The 20275-nt window shown below is 42.5% G+C and overlaps 1 protein-coding gene across 11 annotated transcripts in view; it reads right to left on the bottom strand.

The window, feature by feature from the left end:
• Window positions 1-20275, bottom strand: part of SPATS2L (spermatogenesis associated serine rich 2 like) — a 161821-nt gene that overhangs the window by 11435 nt on the left and 130111 nt on the right. For all 11 annotated transcript variants that reach the window (XM_036098507.2, XM_036098505.2, XM_036098504.2 and 8 more), the window contains one exon: window positions 4113-4171. In XM_036098507.2, coding sequence (XP_035954400.1) covers window positions 4113-4171 — 59 coding nt within the window. The remainder of the gene's footprint in view (window positions 1-4112; window positions 4172-20275) is intronic.

The raw sequence follows: 20275 nt of genomic DNA, 5'->3' as shown, positions 1-20275 counted from the left end.
CATCTCAGGGTTGTGAGATGGAGCCCCGTGTCGGGCTCTGCGCTTGGCACAGGGTCTGCTTAAGACTCTCCCTCTCCCTCTGCCCTTCCTCTCCATGCTCTCTCTCTCTCTCTCTCAAATAAATAAATCTTTTTTTAAAAAAAGAAATACACAAAGAAAGACAGAAGTTCCTTTTCTAGAAGGACCACTGAAGCATATTTAGCACTTATACCTTTGATTATATGTTTGCCATTATAATTCAACATAGGAACGGGACTAAAGTCTGCAGGATGAATAAACGATTCTTGAGCAGGAAGCTGAAACAAAGTACTTTGCTCTTGCAAACATAAAAAAGAAATTCCGAAGGCCTAGACTTGGTGAGCAGATAGTAAAGGGGTCAGCAGACCATGAATGACTACTCAGTTAAACAGATCTGACTTTTCTTAATGGATCATTTGTGGGACTGGTAACAATTAGGGATAATTGTACTTTTTGAGAAGAACTTGGGCATTCACACAAAAGATTTTGTAGAAATAGATATAAATGGGCCCTAAAATAGGAATGCAGGTGCAAGATCACCAATAAATTCTGAGTTTACCCTCATGCAAATGTGCATGAAAATGAATACTTTTGCATCAGCAAGCACTGGGATGAGTTTTACATATAGTCACATTAACATTTCAAAGCCTTTCATTATGAAAAAGCCTTAAAACTGGAGATCTAAAGCCAATATTCTGTGGGGACACTAACATTTTCACCTCAAAAACATCAATCACAGAAACAAAAAGCAAAAACAAAACCAGATCAGATCCTAAGATCATTGATCCTAAAATTTAGAACAGAATAATAAGTTATGTTTTGAAAGCACCATCCTTTTGGAAATCTGTAGAGGGAGACAGTTTCATACAGCTTTCATTTTCACTGCATTCAGGACTTCATTAATATTATTGAGCTACTTTTATAAACAGTATCTGGTATGCTGAAATCCATTTTCTCAATAGGATTTTGAAATTCCTTCAAGTTTTTGGAACCCATTGGAAGCTTGCTCGTGTTGCAAGAACCATGGAAAATTTTAGGGCTTCTCAAATAATACTCCTTAGCAGAGGGTGGACTTGAAATCCTGGGGGGAGGAGCTGGGACACAAAGCTTGTTTCAAGCACAAAGATTCTTTGAAATCCTTTTTATTCTTGTGGGCTCTGCATTTTACCTCACAACATATCTGCGTTTCTGTTACTATGTTTTCTTCCCATATCTTCAATAAATTTGATACTCCAAGAACACACCTATTTTGGCCTTCAGTTCCCTCAAACAGAGTCTGAGACCATAGCACCGCAACATGCTTTGTTTTTCATCTGTCAACGTAATAATCATATTACCTTGTAGGGTTATTGTGGAACTAAATGAAATAACCTACGTGACGTGTTTAGTATCATACACTAAAAAATGCTAACCTCACACATTAATAAAGTGAGATATGTTCATCTAGAATATACTTCCTTTTTTTTTTTTGCAATTACTAATATTGGATCCCACAGCCTACAGACACTGAGTTAATTACAATAATTCATTTAACAAATATTATGAAGTACCTACAGTCTTCTCGGCACTATGTTAGGTGCCGTAACAGACAGAGGAGCTTATGTTATAATTGAGGAAATAGGTCTGTAACATGTACAGCAAATAGAAAATGTGGAAAGTACTCTGGAGATCATAGATGAGCACGCTCAAGATGGTGGTTGGAAATTCTTAGTGGAGGGAAATTCAATGGCTCTTTCTACCTGTGGAGACACACGCCTGTGTCACCTGAGAGACACTGCATAGCCCCTTTGGCCTCCACTCTCTGGCGGTCCTCTGACCCCTTCGCAGGTGAGTGCTTTTCCCGTTTTGTACACATACTGTGTCAGGCGCTGCCTAAGGGCCTGGCATATATTTCCTCCTTTTATCTTTACAATAACCATTTGAGATAGATACTATTCTTATTCCCCCTCTTCTGATAAGTAACCTTGGACTTTGAGAAGTTTAACAAAATGGCTCAAGGTCACACAGCTGGTAAATGGGTGGAACTTGGATGTGAATTCAGTCCTGCTTGCCCCCAGTGCATGCAAAACGGCTTCCCTGGGGCTCTGGGCAGTTCTAAAACCAGGAGCCGTGGACCAATGACTGAGGTTAGGCAAACCAATCTCGCCCTTTCAGCTAGGCTAAAGCTCCCTGTGTGCAGGTCCCAAAGTGTGCTGTTCGCTGTTTAACCCAGTTTGAGACAGTTGGTAACACATAAGCAAGCACACAGTACGTGTTTATTGATTGAGTGGATTTTAAAAATGGGGATGCTCTCCAGAGATGCTCCAAATCCCACAGGTCTTGGCACCTAATATTATTGTCTCAAGAAGATAGAATGAGCATGTGAGATCTGAGGTCTATTGATAACCTTTTAGGAAGTGACGTGCTGGTAACTTTACATTTTGGTACCAGAGACACTCCTGTGTCTGTGTTGGCTGTTAACACTTTTATCAGCAGGACATGAAACTGACAACAAAGAATAAGCTACACCTGAGAAACAGGGAAAAGCCCAGATCATGTGGTAAGCAACTTTCCTGAAGGAATCAACAAACTTCGTAAGAATAAAATAATTTCACAGTCAGAGGGATTGTATAACTACCTAAATATTCCACAGCCGAACCCTGAATCACATTTCATTTTATTTAATAAAACTTGCTGAATTTGAGGTTCTCACACATTGCTTAAAATCATTTAAAAAATTTGTGTAACAAAAATACCGATCGCTATTTTTCATAAAGTGACTACTGAATTACGGCCAAGGGCCAGGCAAGAAAAATAGAGAAAGAATGAAGAATCTGGTCAATCCTTCGTTCTGGTAAAAAGAAAGGCACAGTGGTCAAAGGGGAAGGAATTAGCTGGTTGGGGTGCAGACTGCCATTCATCCAATTAACGAGATAAAATCTGGGTGAGGATGAAGAATTTAAAATGCGCAGGAGATAAGAACTGTAAGACTAGATCCCAGCTGAAAAATATGGTCTTAGGGAAGGTTCCGTCAACGACAGCGACAGCGACAGCAGACTGCATTTGATCCCGAGAGAGGGCTGAGCAGCCCCGCTATGGCCTGGCGCTGCGGCTGACGAGCAATCTGGTCTCACGTACAATGTCCCACCCATGAACCCCGGCCTATTTGAGAGCGTTTAAATCTGTCCTACTATCTGTTGAATAGCTTTACGACCGTTGGACAAATTTAGAACCAAAAATAAGTTTAAAGATAATACAGTAAATCCAACCCAGGGTATACTAATATTTTAAGATTGTCTGAGGGTGTTTATTATTTAAACAGGGTATTTGGGACATTAAACAGTCTCATTTGTGATTTCAGCTTAAAACATGTAATTGATTTTCTTTTGAGGTGTTAAGTTGGCAGCTGTCAGCAGATTTGACTGAATTTGTAAACAGAATCGGGAGGGTTTTAAGAAAACTTCACTTAGTACATCTCTAAGTTTGAATTATTAATCTTATAAGAGCTGCTTAAAAGCTTGGAACATGTTGCTCTTAGGCTGGTGAGTTTGCCTTGTCAGGCATCTGAAGTGCTCGGAAAAAAAAATCAGACGCGTTAAATTTATAGATGTGATTCAAAATGTTAAAGGGATTTTAAGTAAAGTTTCAAATGGACTGTTTTTTTTAAGGGAATGTAATTTGTTAAACTTGAGTTAGTTGAACCTAAGAAAGAGCAAGTGAAAAGGATCGTATGAGTAACATAGCAAGATACGTAAGTTGTGAAAGCATACAACTGATGTTTTAAATTTAATTCTAAACCCAATGTCATTTTAAACCCCGTTAACTAGAAGTAACCCTTTATATGCCCCCAATTTTCAATAACTCAGCTGACACCTATTCTTTGCTGAGTACCCGCTCTGCTGTGCGCTCAGTGGGGCCTGCTACTGCTATCCTCGGGCCACGTGAGGCTCCCAAGGTTTCCAGGGGCTAAGTGACTTGCCTGAGGTCACAGAGCTCATGAGCCAGGATTTCGGTGTGAATTTTAGGACCTCGCTCAGAGTCCATATCACTGCCAGTCGACCTATGGGTTGCTTCTGACCAGGAGGCTCCTAACCGAACAACCATGTGTTACTTACTGGCTTCTTCTTTAACTTTATCCATTTCTGCCATTAATGAAACTTCTTTGTCAATGATGCTGGGAAGGGAAAAACAAAAACAAAAGCAAAGAATGCTTAATCAAAGAGAAACTTTTAATAAGCACTGGAAGCAAAAGAAAAATTATTGTCATTAAACAAAACACAAAATTACCATAAATATTTCTATGTTACAATGCCAGCAGCACCCTCTGCCTTTCCAAAAATGAGGCTACACGGAAGGGATGCTCCCAAGTATTGCACAGTGACATCTGCTGATTAAATCATTGTCAGCAAATCTAAAAAAAAAAAGCCTTTCAGAATTGTGCTGCTTTGAATTTAAGTTTGGGAGTATTTTTGCCCTGTGGATTCCAAAGTTCCACCACTATATGAAGAGTATTTGAAAAGCCAGCACTCAGGTGATCAAGGGCTGTGGGTCACAAATGCCTCTGTGCCTCGCTCCCCCAGATACTGGCTGGGGGGCAGGGAGGTGGGCCCATCTCTGGTGCAGATGGCCTGGGGACCTACTTTGGGAAATAGGGCCTGGGTCAATCCATCCATGTGTTCTATAATATGAGTCTATGCCTTCTCGTTCCCCCAAAGAAGCATTCCAACTTCAAATTAACTTTTTTTTCCCCCACTATATTACTTTTTTGGTTAGTTCTTTGAAAAAGTGTAACCTTCATAAAGTAAATAATGATCTGCCCAAAAGTTCACTTCTCTCCCATCCTGACTCCTAGTTCCCCTCACAACGAACACAGCATCAGAATTCCCTTATCCAGGTGACTCTTGAACAATACCTTGAACTGTGCACGTCCTCTTACACGCATTTTTTTGGGTAAACACAATACAGTACCATAAATGTATTGTCTTTATGATTTTCTTAATAACATTTTCGCTTCTCTAGCTTCCTTTATTGTAAGAACACACTATATAATACATACAACAAACAAAACGTGTGTTAATCGACCCTTTATGGTATCAGTAAGGCTTCTGGTCAGTAGGAGGCTATAAGTTAAGTTTTGGGGGAGTCAAAAGTTATATGCAGACTTTAGGCTGCGCGGGGGGTGGGCATCCCAATCCCCTCCCCTCCACTGCGCAAGGGTCAGCTGTATATCCTTGAACATATTTTTAGGTATATATAAACATAGATGTGAGGTGTTCTTAAATTTTTATTTCAACCATAACTATTTCAATATATATCTCAAAAAGATAAGGACTTTTGGGATTGTAACCACAGTATTACTAGAATACCTAAAAACATTAACAATAATTTAATGTTATCTGGTATCTACTCAGTGTTCAAATTTCCCTAATTGTCCCATACATATTTTTTAAAATTTTTTATTAACATATAATGTATTATTTGTTTTAGAGGTACAGGTCTGTGATTCATCAGTCTTACACAATTCACAGCGCTCACCATAGCACATACCCTCCCCAATGTCCATCACCCAGCCACCCCATCCCTCCCCCCCCCTCCACTCCAGCAACCCTCAGTTTGTTTCCTGAGATAAAGAGTCTCTTATGGTTTGTCTCCCCCTCCGGTTTTGTCTTGTTTCATTTTTTCCCCTCCCTTCCCCTATGATCCTCTGTCTTGTTTCCCATACATATTTTTTAACAGTTTGTTTGAACCAGGATCTAAATAAGTACGATCCACTGCAACTGGTTGATTGTCTATGAAATCTCTTTTCATCTCTTACCTGCCTTTGCAACTCATTTACTGAAGAAACCAGGTTGTTTGTCCTATTAAGTTGTCCAAGGTCTGAGTTTTGCTGACTGCATCTTCATGGTATTACTTAACTCATTCTTTTAATTTTCCTATGAATTTGTTATGAGATATAGAAATCTGATTAGATTCAGATTTGTTTTTATTTCAGGAAGGATATCTTATGTTATCTACTTCCATCAACAGACATATAATGACACAACACAGTTATAAATATTCCTCTTAGAAAAAAAATCAAACCTGAATGTATTCAAATTCCTACAACTCATAACAAATTTATAGGAAATACAAAGGACACCTCTATTTTTTATGATTATTAGCAGTCACTGATGATGGTTGCCTAGTTAAATAGGGTTTTAAGAAGAATGGGGATATTCAAATTCTATTACTCCTTCTTCATTTATTTACTTTGAAGTCTTCCACAAAGAGAAACTTACCCTTATCAACTATTTGGGTTAATATGTAGTACAATTTACATAGGTAAGCAGGATAAATGCTGGTAGATCCGTTTTCAAAATGATAGTTGGTTCCTTAGCATCCCTCCAAAGTAACCAATGAGATTTTTTTGCTTGTTTGTAGTTTATGAACTCAAAATTAACGTGCTTCCATACACGGCAGCAAGCATCCCTAGTTATTACCTCTCTGTTCCAACAGATGTACTTTTTTTTCCTCCATCAGGTGTACTTCTAAAAACTTAAAGTGTATTGAAAATTTCTTTCCTCTTAAGAGGAATATTTTGTAATATTCATCAGGGTAAGAAGTGTCTTTGGGCTATGTCTATAGGAGCATCCAGATGATGGAACCTGAACGCTTGGGAGAGTCAGGACTGTGCACTGAGACACTCAGCTCATTCCAACCAGGAAATCCTAATGGAAAGAACTGACATGTCCAGTGAATGGCAAACTCTCCAGAACTGGGCACTAAGCCTAATCCATCAAGTGCAGATATCAACTGTCCCCATGACGCATATAGCTTAAGGTCACTGGATATGATTACTTTGGTGTGACAGCACATCAGGAGACCTGTACCTTATTTATTGGCATTAAATAGGTATGATGTCAATGTGTTTTTTTTTTTTTTGATGTCAATGTGTTTTAAATATAGGAAATACAAAAGAAGGAAGTCTTTATCCCATCTCTGTCGCAGTGTATTTGGCTCCCTTCCCTGGAGGTGTCCACTATCACCAGCTTCTTGCATTTCTTTCCAGAAACCATCTATTCATAAACCAGCATATGTTTCTTAATCATATGAAATGCTGAGTTAAGTCATGCTTGTACCTCTGTGATTATGAGGTATATTTAGCTTCTCTGTCAAGTTCACACATGTAGCCAATAGGGGCCAAGCAATTTTTTGTTTTTGTGTTTAACAACCCTCCCAGAGAGGGCAGTTCTATGTTAGTTTAGGAAAATGAGGCTAATTGATGAGCTGTTAGAGATAAGGTGAGAACCTAGAAATCTGGAGTCAGAAGCCCCAATTACAACAATACGTTTCAGCTACTCTGTGTGAGGACATGTTTTGAATTTTTATTCCTTATAGAAAGAGAGGCAGAAGAGAGAGGGAGGAGTCAGCATGAAGGCTGGGAACTGTGCAGGGTGAGACAAAGGCGAGAGGACCTGCTGAACTTACTGGGGAAAAAGCGAAAAACCAGACAGGGGAAAAAATGATGATGGCAAGAAGAAACTCCCCCCCGCCCCCAAACAACTGGTAGGCTTCTAATTAGAGTCTCTGGGATCTGAAAGCATGTAAGGTACGTAGCTAAAGGAAATTCATGCACAGGATACAAGAGTGGGTGTGGTCAGCCTTCCCGAGTGGCAGCCTCCCATAGTCCTCCTACCCACCCAGTTCCCAAACAAGGCCCAGAGCCTGGAGGCTGGGAGCCCCGCACCCTGTGTGTGTGTTGGGAAGGGAGAATGGTGGAGGAAGGGGCCTTTGCTAATTTCTTTACCAGCTGCAAGATCGGGATAAATTCTCGTGATTAAATTTGTTCACATAATTATGTGCCCAGAGAGTTTACAAGATGGACATTTGGGGTATAATACATATCCCCAGGTCCAACACATCCTCAACAAAGCTGGATATTCATACAGTGGTTAGTTTTGGGCCTTCCGGGCGAGCAACAGGAGGGATGAAGGTTTTCACAATAAATTGTTAATCTGCCCACTTGAGGATGTGAAGGAGCCTGTGAAGTTGGCATCAAACCATGCTTCCATTCCTCCGGGTATTTCAAGTAAAGATTGTACTCAAGAGTCTTAGTAATGCAAGCACAGCTATGTACGACTACTTTCAAAACTCGAGTGCATAAAAGGCAAGCCAGGGATCTCTGCTGAGTCCGGACCCTGCGCAGAACCGATGAACTGAATGCAAACCAGGGTTCAGTGCCAGCCTGAAGCAGCTCCCTCCGAGCCTCCCTCCGGAATCTCAAGAAGGTACACCTGAGGGTTTCTTTGGGCTTCACTTTCAAAGCGGCAGGACTGTGGAAGGGAAGAATACTGTGGGAAGTAGATACAGAGGATGAAGAGGAGGTAGTAGTAAAGGTCAGACAGTGAGGAGCCAGACCAAAGGAGGGGTCAAAGAGGAAAGACTGCATCTGAAACCTTCCACGGCCTGGTCTCATATCCAGCTCCACGAGCACGTTCGTCAGCTCCATGCGCGTTAAGTCCTACTGGATCTTCTTAGAGGTCCTGGGGCAGATACATACACTGAGTGCACCTCATGAAAAACTCTGCAGGCTGGCAAGGACAGAAGGTGCTGGGCAAAACCCTGGGATGGAGGAATTAGCAGATATGGAGGGCAGGAAGTCTGGAGAAGAATGACATCAGAGAACTGAAAAGGCAAGGAGAAATCACCGGCAGTGGCACAGACCACATTCCTACTGAGGAGCTTAAAGGTCACGTGCTTGCTTTTTAGGTACACCTGTGCAGACAGATGTCAGCCCTGAGCTGCTTCAAAATGAGAGCTGATCATAACTAACACATCCTGAGTGCTTACTGTGTGCTAGGCACATTAGGTAGAGCACCGGCACCTTATTGGAATGACCTTGTTTAAGCTTCATGAAACTCTGGAAGGTATGAGCTCTACTCTCTCTTCACCACAGGGCCTTAGCACATGCCCTTCTCTCTGCTGGAAGACAACCCTCCTCCCCAGCCCTGCCTTTCTTCATTTCATTAACTGTGAGTCTTCCTTCAGGTCTCCATTAAGTCATCACTTTTTCAGGGAAACCCTGAGTTTTAAAAAACTTCTGTTCAACTTAATGGTCTGAGACTATTGCAGGTTGCTCAACAAGAAACTGCTCAATAGTAACGATAGCCAAATTATGGAAAGACCCCAAATGTCCATTGAGTGATGAATGGATAAAGAAGATATGGTGTGTGTGTATATATTCCATATATATATATGGAATATTATTCAGCCATCAAAAAGAACGAAATCTTACCATTTGCAACAACATGGATAGAGCTACAGAGTATAATGCTAAGTGAAATAAGTTAGGCAGAGAAAGACAAGTACCATATGATTTCACTCATATGTGGAATTTAAGAAATAAAACAGATGACCATAGAGGAAGAGGAAAAAAAAAAAAGAGAAGGGGAAACAAACCATAAGAGACTCTTAACTATAGAGAACAAACTGAGGGTTGCTGGAGGGGAGCTGGATGGGGGGATGGGCTAAGTGGGTGATGGGCACTCGTGAGGAGCACTGGGTGTAATATGTAAGTGATGAATCACTAAATTCTCCTGAAACCAATATTACACTATATGTCAACTAACTAGAATTTAAATAAAAACTTGAAACATAAAAAGAAGAAAAAGAAACTGCTCAGTAGTGACATGCAGGGGAGACAACGTATTCATTTTTCTGTGGGATAACAATAATGAAACTTCTTAATTGGTATACTGTAGTGCTTGCATATAAATCGTGTTTAAGCAAAAATTTATATAATTTCTGCCACTGATGGAATCTAATTATTTGAGACATAAGCTTATGAATAAAAGTGCAATGATAATCACCAAACCACATAGGGTTTGGCTCAGAATCAAAACAGGTAGTTGATGATTCTGCATGCAAACTAGGGTGGCAATAAATTATTGAAATTTGTGTTTTCCCCCACTGATCATCTGCAATTCTTGGTTTTGAACATTTTTGCTTTGAAACAGTAATCCTCTGTACTTGACAGAAATACAGAACTCTTTAACTACTCTTTCGCTGACCACTATAAGTTCCTCTTTTTTAAAATTTAAGGTTATTTATTTACTTATTTGAGAGCGAGAGAAAGCATGCGCAGGAGCAGGGGGAGAGAGCCAGAGGGGGAGGGGCAAAGGGGGAGTGAGAGGGACAAGCCAACTTCCTGCTGAACACGTGGGGCTCTATCTCAGGACCCCGAGATCCAGACCTGAGCCAAAATCAAGAGTCTGAGGCTCAACCAACTGAGCCACCCAGGTGACCCCCACTAGACATTCTTTAAATAGTTGGATAAAGTCCTCCAGAGGGCACCAGACTTAAGACACATCGAAAATGTTCTACATAAACCGAGCTCACATAAAACCTATGCTGACCTCACATGTTTCAGATATGCCCTCTATCCTTCCAAAAACACATCTCATTTTATCTAAACTGTCTGGATAGTAAAATTTTATTCTGTTGCCATAAAAAAGCTTTTATTATTAAAGCAATAAGGTGTAAGGAGGAGATTACCATGGCAAAGCCTTTACGGTTTATTATATAGTTAATCACAGAGATAAAGTGTCATTTTATAAAAATGTTGCCACTGTCTTGATTCTTTTCTACAGAGGACTTACAATAACAATAATAAAAAGAATCAGAAAGGCACTGTAGCAAGAAGAGATTTATCATTTTCTGCTCTGTGAAAGATTCTTCTTTAAACCCAGAGACTAAGACACTGAGTGACAAAAACGCTTCCTTTTGAAGCTGGGGCGAGCCACGTCGAGTCTGTCCTTCATAAATAAAGATGCTGGGATAGGGAGCAGCCACGGGACTGTCAGCGGTTGATAGGCTGGCGAGCAGAACCTGCTGGTGGGTACTGAGGAATGAAAGCAGAATTTCAAAGGGAATTTCAAGAAATCAAACTGCCGGGGCAGCTGGATTCGATGTTAAAGAGTTAACACTAGACCACATTTCATCTCGGTGAGTTTGCCTCAGGGAGGCTGCAGTGAGAGAAATTGCCCGGGACCATCTGATCCCAGACAATTTGGCTTCAGGACCCTCTTGTGGATGAAGTGCTTCAGTTCAGAGCCTTCTTAGCTCCTCAGCTGCCAAGCAGAACAAAGCAGGTGGAGCAGAGGGGCCGAGGCCGCAGCGGGATGGGCACCGAGCATGCTCTGTCCCCCAGCCCCAGCCCGGCAGACAGAAAGAGAGCGTGGGAATGGCTGGGGAGACAGGATGCCAATGACCTCAAGGGTGAAGTTTCAGTCTTTGTGGCCTGTACCAAACAGCATAAAGAGTAATGTAAAAACACTGCCCCCACTGTGGGCTGCGCTCCTGCCTATGGCATCGGGGGAAGGCCTGTGAACGCCCAGAGGAGTACCAGCTTCAATGTCCAGGGGCCACCATGTGGGCCGAGGTGAGGAGCTAGGGCTGACGGAGGAGGCAGCTTGTACTGCCCACCAGGTGGATGGCAGGAAAACTCCCTTTATTAAACGTGTAAGGGGTACTATGCTGTTACCACGGGTGCCATTTCCAGTCCAGCTCCCCAAGTGTTACCAGGAATTCCCGGGCCCAGGGTAAGACCCATTTCTCAACTATTGCTGTCGTCAACAGAGCTTCTGTCCTGGGCCTGACAGGCACAGAGGCGGTGAGGCCGCGGTGGTTTTCTATTCCTAGGGCCAGGAGGACTGGCGGCTCTACCACCTACGACAGGTGCCTGCAAATGGCACCCATGATCTCGCATGCTGCCAAGTCCCCATTCCTCCTTTCTGTGTTCTGCTTCCTGAAGGGTTGCAGAATACGCCCCCTCCCCCCAAATACAGCAGTATGTGTACTGACTATTGTGAGCTCCAGGCACTTGAAAAACAGCCAATGCAGCGAGAGGCGGTATCTAAACTTCCCTCATCTGACTAAAGACAGAGCCTCCAAGGAACTCAATTGTCATAAATCCCCTCCTGGCGACTTTTGCCAACCAGGTAAGACTGTTGACTCCTGTCACAGGAGCCTAGAAGGTGACACCACACCCAGACACACTTTGTCACAAATGATCATACCTCCCGTCTGTTCTTCTAAGGGCCCACTCATCTTTCCTAGAATCATTTACTCTCCCCTGAGAGGCCTATATCCCCCCACCCCTGTCCCTGTCAAAATGGTATGTAGTTCTGAATTCTGAGCCACCTCGGGAGCTTCCTCCCTTTTCCCTGGGTATCTCCCATGTAGACATGAGGTACACACGTTAATAAACTTCTGTTTGTTTTCCTCTTATTAATCTGTCTTATTACAGGGGTCTCAGCCAAAGCCCCGGAGGGTAGAGGGAAAGTTCTTTTTCCCTCCATCCCCATCTTGTTCCTCTCCTGTACCCTGTATGCTGGTCACTGGTATCATGTGATTTGTGTGACTCCTTTTCCTTCCCATGTGATCACGTCCTCTAAAGTCTACCCCAGACATGTCTCTCCTGCCCTTCTCTACACCCCCTGTGGCCGGTTTCACTCCATGCTCATTATTAAGTAGTTGGCTATGTTTCATTCTTTAGTTTTGTTGCGATTCCTGGGTCTGTCGCCTTCTACTCTGTACCTTTTTCCATTTGATTTTACAACCACCTGCCTTCTTTTTTATAATTGGAACTCTTCCTTTCCAAATGCAGCAGTGGTGACAAATTGATCTTTCTAAACATCTCCTGAATTCCATACTGTTATCTGGTAAACACGGCAAAACCCAACATACGTGTCTACGGCACGTAGACTGGGGTTGGGACACAGCCCTTTGAAGAGGTGCCTAGTAATCGGGACTATCGGGGAAAGGAAGTGGCGTGCCTCTAAGCATGAATCACACTCAAAATATAAAGCAATTAAAATCCCTCTGGCTGTCCACGAATGCAATAGGTGCACTCAATTTGCCAATCAGGCTGAGCCCGTTTTATTTCTCTTTCTTTTATCCGAGGTAATATTATCTGTTAATGTTAATATGACTTAGTTGCGTATTTTATATTAGAATCCTACAGTGATTTAAATCACGGTCAATGAATATTTCATCACACTGTCTGAGGTGCACTTCTGGAATGAGACACGTGCAGATTTAGCATAAGGACTGACTCCCGATACTTATAAAATCCAGGAGTTCCTCAAAAAGCAAATAGTTAATTGAAAAAAAAAAAATCCACAAGGATTCTTTCTCTTCTTGGAGTCTTAAAAATGGTATCAGAGTTGCAAAATCCTATAAATTCTACCAGTCCCACAATACCACAAGCTCAGCTGAAAAATCTACCCTCCTTGTATACCTCCGTTTAGAATTTTACATAGGATTTCACTTAGTAATATAATTTCTTGTCTTTACTAATTACTTCTTAGTTTTGTTTCTTTCCATGGAGATCACTATCCAGAGAAAGTAACTTACCTGTATTTCAGTTTCTATAGCTTAAACATTATATCATTTACTCCCACCCCCTTAAAAAAAAAAAAAACCCAAACTAAGACTACCACTATGGAAAAGAAGGCAGACTTGTATCTGTGGATGTTTAACTGTCTTACAGCACAAGGGGGCCATTTAAGGCACTGAGTTAACATTCTTCACAGTTTTATTTCATTTTACATGCTCATTAAAAAAGCTGGAAAATATAGAAAGCAGTATAAAATAAAACCAATTTCAAAATAAAACAAGGCAAAGTATCTGTTTCATACCCCAAATAGAGTCAAGCACTCAGAACACCATGGCCTTTCTCTCTAATTTGAGCGGGGAGGGGAGGCGTCCATGCAGAAGCCATCACAGTTGTTGAACACAAGGAAGAGCAACAGAAGCTGGAAGAGACTGATGTGGCACCAGGAGTCCCAGCAATGCTGGCCCACGTCTAGCTGAGGTCCTGGCCTCGGGGAGACTGCTCCTGGCCTCCTGATGGGCTCTTGTGTGAGAAGGGGCGGGTGGGCGCCTGAGTTTCCTGGTTTGGGCCGAGGCTCTTCCCCACCCAGCATCTCCAGGCTCGCTGCCACTGCTCCTCCTCAGCACCTGCCCTAGTCCGCCTGTACCTTTTTCCATTCGATTTTACAACCACCTGCTTCCCAAGTTGGGGGGGGTGGGGCGCAAATGAAATCTTAAACTTTATGTACTTACTCTTTACTTTAGAAAGCAGACTTTCCTAATTTCTGGGATACAGATTAATAGTGGTATACATATATGACTTATACATAAGATTTTGGTTTGAGAGGGATGTGTTCACAATCCATTTATTCATGGCATGAGACCCAGGGAGCGTACTCCTCCCAGAGCACACTGCGGTCTCTCTGCTTCAGGTTCCTCATGTTGTTCCTTCTGCAGGGAACCCTCTCTCTCTTCTCGGTCTGGCAATTCCTAGCCTTACTTCGAGTGCCAGTCCAATGTCACCTCTGTGATGGACCCTTTTCCGGCCAGCCATCAACCCTCCCCGACGCGCATTCCCTTTCCCGGTTTTCGCCATACTGCACCACACGGCTTGTTTCTGTCCACCCACTAGACCTTGGACTTTGTTTGGAAGGACACCATCTTTTACCCCTCAGTATTCCTAGCACTGTCTCTTCAAGCGTGGTCCTTAGACCATGTACACTAGCACCCACTGTATTCATGACAGGCAGGTTCCTGGGCTCCCCCCTCACCCACAGAATTAGAGCCTCTGGGAATGGTGTCCAGGTGCTCCCTGTGCCTTCCAAAGTCTGAGAAGCACCGGCTCATGACACATTTGTCTCCCTATTGGAGGGCTGAATGAAGAATGGGGAAGAGAAGGCAGAGAGAGAGCATGGAAAGATGTGAGAGGGGAAGGGGAGTTGATCTGGTGGCCACGGTGGCCATTCAGAATCAGGGTCCTTTTGCCTTACTTCACCCTCCATCAAGCAATGAACAGTAAAACCATCCTTATCGCATAGCTGGGATCCACTGCATGCTAAACAGAAAGGTGGAAAAAGAGAACTTCTTCCCATTGTCTTGGTACAGAGAGAACGAAATTGACTAAATACTTATCTGGAAGGAAAGAGAACCAACGTAGATGGGCCAGGCTAGAGATTCTCTAGAATAATCTGAGAAATGCATATCTTGTAACTAAACTCTTCATAAAACCCCTTGACGGTAGTATCCCGTTTTGTAGCTGAGTAGAGGTTAAGAAACTCAACCATCTTCAGAGCTAGAATATGTGGAGCTGAGATTTAAATCCTATTCTAACTCTCCACAGCATGCCTCCTAATTAAGTGGTTAATAAACCTTGGAAGATGTGACTTTTGTTAGAAGATGGCTTTCAGTCACTGGAAGAACAGTGTAACTGACATAATAAGGACTTCTGTTATACTGACTGCAGGGACAGCCTGTTACATGATTTCTTGCTGTCCTAGCTGACAAATTGCCCAAAAGGACTCCTTAGTCTCCCCCTAAGAGACTACAGAGTCTCCCTCTGTATCAGTGTCATAAACAGAAGTAAGTCCTAAGATCCATTCTGAAGTTGTGATCTAGGATATCCCAGTTTGGAAACTATAACGTATTTTATATTTACACTAATATATAGGAACAAATTTGTCTTATTTTCCCGCTGAAAATGGATTATACTATAAATTAAAACACACACACATACACACAACACATACTCTCCACCTGGAATTTGCTTCATTCCTTTTTATATCTCTATTCTATCATGAAAACTAACCCTACTCAGGAGCATGTTTTCCAAGCTGATGGGATTGGTAGCGTTCCTTTGCTGAAAAGATTCAGAGATCTTTTCAGATTTCAAGCTGAAATCACAATCAACTTCTTGTCCTCCAGCTCTTATTGTGGGTCTATGATTCCACAAAGAAGGCTGCAGTAAAAGGAAAGCTGACCTCCAGTGCCAAGTGTGTGGCGGACATAACATATGGAGGTAATCACACGCGGAGCTCAGAAAGGCTATTAATACAAGGTGCTTTTTATGCTGGTTTCCTGGGGACTATACCCAACTGAAAAGGCCAGTTCTGTACTTTTTGTATTTATCAACCCGCTCTTCCTTCATGTCGACTGATTCACTCAGCCCTTGCAGCGGCCCTGGGGAAACATCTAATGCACAGAAAAACCTCGGGGAGGAGAGAAAATAGGAAAAGAGAAGCTTTCACCTCCAAAGAGTGAAATACACCTATTTAGAATGACACATATTCACAAACGAGGCAAGATTTGAAATACAGTGTACCACAGGGACTCGCCTTAGTCACAAAGTCACAGGAACCTTGAGTTTCTCCGTGGTTTATGGTATTTACCCTTTTCACAATTCAGAAAGGATCTGGAGCTTATTTCTATTTATTGGACTGGTGCAGAGTAAGGAAAAGGAGTCATTTTGCTCAATTTGTCAGCGAGGACAGTGACAGAAACCATACATAGGGCTCTCCTGAGGCATAAATATATTTATTAGCCTCTTCTATCATTGCCTCTTGATATCCTTTGCAGGTGTATGTTCATCTCCATACTGTGAGTTCTTTTAATACGCTGGCATAATCTCGAATGTTGGGTGCGGGGAGAAGGTACAGGTTTGTTTAATTTCCGTCGTATAGTTCTTTGTACAAGTCACAAGCAGGTGGGCACTTAGAAAAACTATCTGATGAGAAGGAAAGAGATCAGTCGGAAAGTCTTTGCTGGTGCAGCTTTTGATCAATGGGAAGATTACATTTATTTCCAAAGCAGGAGGACACGGAGACCTTTTATTAAATTTTGTTTAAAAACCGTAGAAAAGGACAATGCGAGCTTCTGATTTTGTCTTCATTACACATTTAATCTAAGGAGCTGGCAAAATCTAGCAACCATTGAACACGTTGCTGCTATTTAACAGGGAACCAGAGTCTGTGCGGCATTACATAACAACGCCAAGTGGCTGCAAAGGTTCCCCACGTCAGCTCTCCCACAGGTAATCCCATTACGAGCATCCCCTGGCGAACGGCCTAGAGAAAAGCATCATTCTGTTAATGGACAACACACTCTTCCAGAACTCTTGACGTTCACGGGTGCACGAGGAATGAGTACCAATTCAGCCACGGTTTTAAAATGGAGTCTCTGCTCATTATCTGGGCTTATGTCAATGTCTTCCATGTGACTGAACTCAAAAACCAAGTTTGCTTGTTGTCACGGCATCTACTCTGATTCTAGAAACCGCTTCAACTAAGACGTATTTCAACTCACCCATCAAGGTATACATAGCGCCGCAGTTTCCATGATTCAGCTAATTAGATGGTCACCAAATATTTGCTCCACCACGACTGCACCCTAAGGGGCAGAGAGACCTGTTTTCCTTCAGCTTAAGTAGCTCAAGGGCCGGCACGGCTGCAGATGTCACCGGCGTGACAGTGGCTGGACACAGGCCATGTGAGCCCAGGAGCACCAAGGAATATTGCCACCTGGCCGAAGCCAAAGAGAAATAATAATCCTCCAAACAGACACTTAATGAAACAGCTCCCTACTGTATCTTTACATACCTCATCCTAATCCTAGTCCCCACTGTGACATTTGGTTTTATGGCAAAATGAGAAAAAGACTCAGGGAGAAACGGAATGGCTAATGAGAGTGCCCGCCTGCTATTAGCAACAATCTCCGGTTCTTCATTTTTCCATTTTCTCCTCAGGACTGAGTTGAATTCTGTAATGCAAAATAGACAAAAACGCCAAGCCCTCAATTTGCTACACTTCAATATAATTGTTTTTCTGGTCTTGAGGAGACAAAAGTGTAATGTAATGTAGCTAGAAAGTTTACGTTTAAAATTTCCTGCGACTGGACCATTTCCTTACACCACACACAAAAATAGACTCCAGATGGTTGAAAGACCTAAATGTGAGACAGGAGTCCATCAAAATCCTAAAGGAGAACACAGGCAGCAACCTCTTCGACCTCAGCTGCAGCAACTTCTTCCTAGAAACATCGCCAAAGGCAAGGGAAGCAAGAGCAAAAATGAACTATTGGGACTTCATCAAGATAAAAAGTTTTTGCACAGCAAAAGAAACCGTCAACAAAAGCAAAAGACAACCGACAGAATGGGAGAAGATATTTGCAAATGACATATCAGATAAAGGGCTAGTATCCAAAATCTATAAAGAACTTATCAAACTCAACACCCAAAGAACAAAGAATCCAATCAAGAAATGGGCAGAAGACATGAACAGACATTTTTCCAAAGAAGAAATCCAAATGGCCAACAGACACATGAAAAAGTGCTCAACATCACTCGGCATCAGGGAAATCCAAATCAAAACCTCAATGAGATACCACCTCACACCAGTCAGAATGGCTGAAATTAACAAGTCAGGAAACGACAGATGTTGGTGGGGATGCGGAGAAAGGGAAACCCTCCTACACTGTTGGTGGGAATGCAAGCTGGTGCAACCACTCTGGAAAACAGTATGGAGGTTCCTCAAAAAGTTGAAAATAGAACTACCATACGATCTAGCAATTGCACTACTGGGTATTTACCCCAAAGATACAAATGTAGGGATCCAAAGGGGTACATGCACCCTGATGTTTATAGCAGCAATGTCCACAATAGCCAAACTGTGGAAAGAGCCAAGATGTCCATCGACAGATGAATGGATAAAGAAGATGTGGTATATATATACAATGGAATATTATGCAGCCATCAAAGGGAATGAGATCTTGCCATTTGCAATGATGTGGATGGAACTGGAGGGTGTTATGCTGAGCGAAATAAGTCAATCAGAGAAAGACATGTATCATATGACCTTACTGATATGAGGAATTCTTAATCTCAGGAAACAAACTGAGGGTTGCTGGAGTGGGTGGGGGGTGGGAGGGATGGGGTGGCTGGGTGATAGACACTGGGGAGGGTATGTGCTATGGTGAGTGCTGTGAATTGTGCAAGGCTGTTGAATCACAGATCTGTACCTCTGAAACAAATAATACATTATATGTTTAAAAAAAAAAAAAGAAGAAGAAGAAGAAGATAGCAGGAGGGGAAGAATGAAGGGGGGTAAATCGGAGGGGGAGATGAACCATGAGAGACTATGGACTCTGAGAAACAAACTGAGGGTTCTAGAGTGGAGCAGGGTGGGGGGATGGGTTAGCCTGGTGATGGGTATTAAAGAGGGCACGTTCTGCATGGAGCACTGGGTATTATGCACAAACAATGAATCATGGAACACTACATCAAAAACTAACGATGTAATGTATGGTAATTAACATAACAATAAAAAATTTAAAAAAATTTAAATTAAAAAAATAAAATTTCCTGCGGCACTGATAAGAATGCACCATCTTTCTCAGTCAATGTTAAGTTATTCACTAAGAGAACAAATAAAAAACTCCAAGAGCACAGGAAAACTGGGCTTTTAGCATCAAATGGAAAGCCACGAATTAACCAAAAGTCAGCTAAAAGTTTGGGGAATGCAAGGGGTGGACTGGGGAGAACCAACCCAGGAGGAAAGAATCCTGCTATGTGATAAACCTGCAAGGAAAGAAAAATTGTCTCATTTGGACTCGAATTGGAAGTCATTCCAAGGCTGTATGTTCCAGGATTTGTACATGATTTGGGCGCCCAAGGAGCAGCAGACTGGGAGTGTGGGACACAGGGCTGCCTCGCTTGTTCTGGAAGGTCCCACTGGCAATTTCCCCTTCGGGAAGCCTTCTCAGAAAAAGGACACAATGTTTAAAATGTCACAGGGATGCTTATCTAGTCGGTGTGTGGGGCCACCCTGCTGACTACCCTGGTGGTCTGTGTGTGGTTTTGCTTGGCTACCACCGAAGCTCCCACGGCAGACGAGAGGCCCACTTCGGAGTGAGATTTGAGGGATGCCGGAAGATAGACTTCATCTCGGAATAGCTTTTTCTGCAGCCTGAAATTCTCACTTGTAGGGTTATTCTTTTGGCTGATGGAGAGGGTCTCAACACTCTGTTAACATAAGAATTAAATATATCACTTTGGGAAGGAGAACCCACGGTCATCAGAAGGATGAGGTTATCAGTGACACAAGAATGAGTGTCAATCGTTACTAAGAAAAAAAGGAAAGTGATATGGGGACCCAGTACAAGTTTATCTTGTAGTGAGTGGTGTTGTGGGGAGGAGCCCCTGGCCCGCAGGGAGCACCTGTCTTTGCTGTTGGGGAGGATACTCCAAGGTGTAGAGAAAGAGGAAAGCAAGGCCTGGGGGTGTGGGGGCAAGCGGGGCCTGGAACTCCTGACCTACTCTAAATTCTGCTGAAGACCTGGCATTGCTTCAGGAAAAAATAAACATGAGGTATAAGGACGCATGCTTGGACTGATTTCCCTTTCCTACCTGAAAGCAAAGCAGCCTAAAAATATTGTC

Source organism: Halichoerus grypus, chromosome 4, assembly GCF_964656455.1.
Source record: "Halichoerus grypus chromosome 4, mHalGry1.hap1.1, whole genome shotgun sequence".
NCBI lineage: Eukaryota > Metazoa > Chordata > Mammalia > Carnivora > Phocidae > Halichoerus > Halichoerus grypus.
Note: the sequence above shows the minus strand (reverse complement) of the source record. Positions and strands in the feature narration are given on the sequence as shown.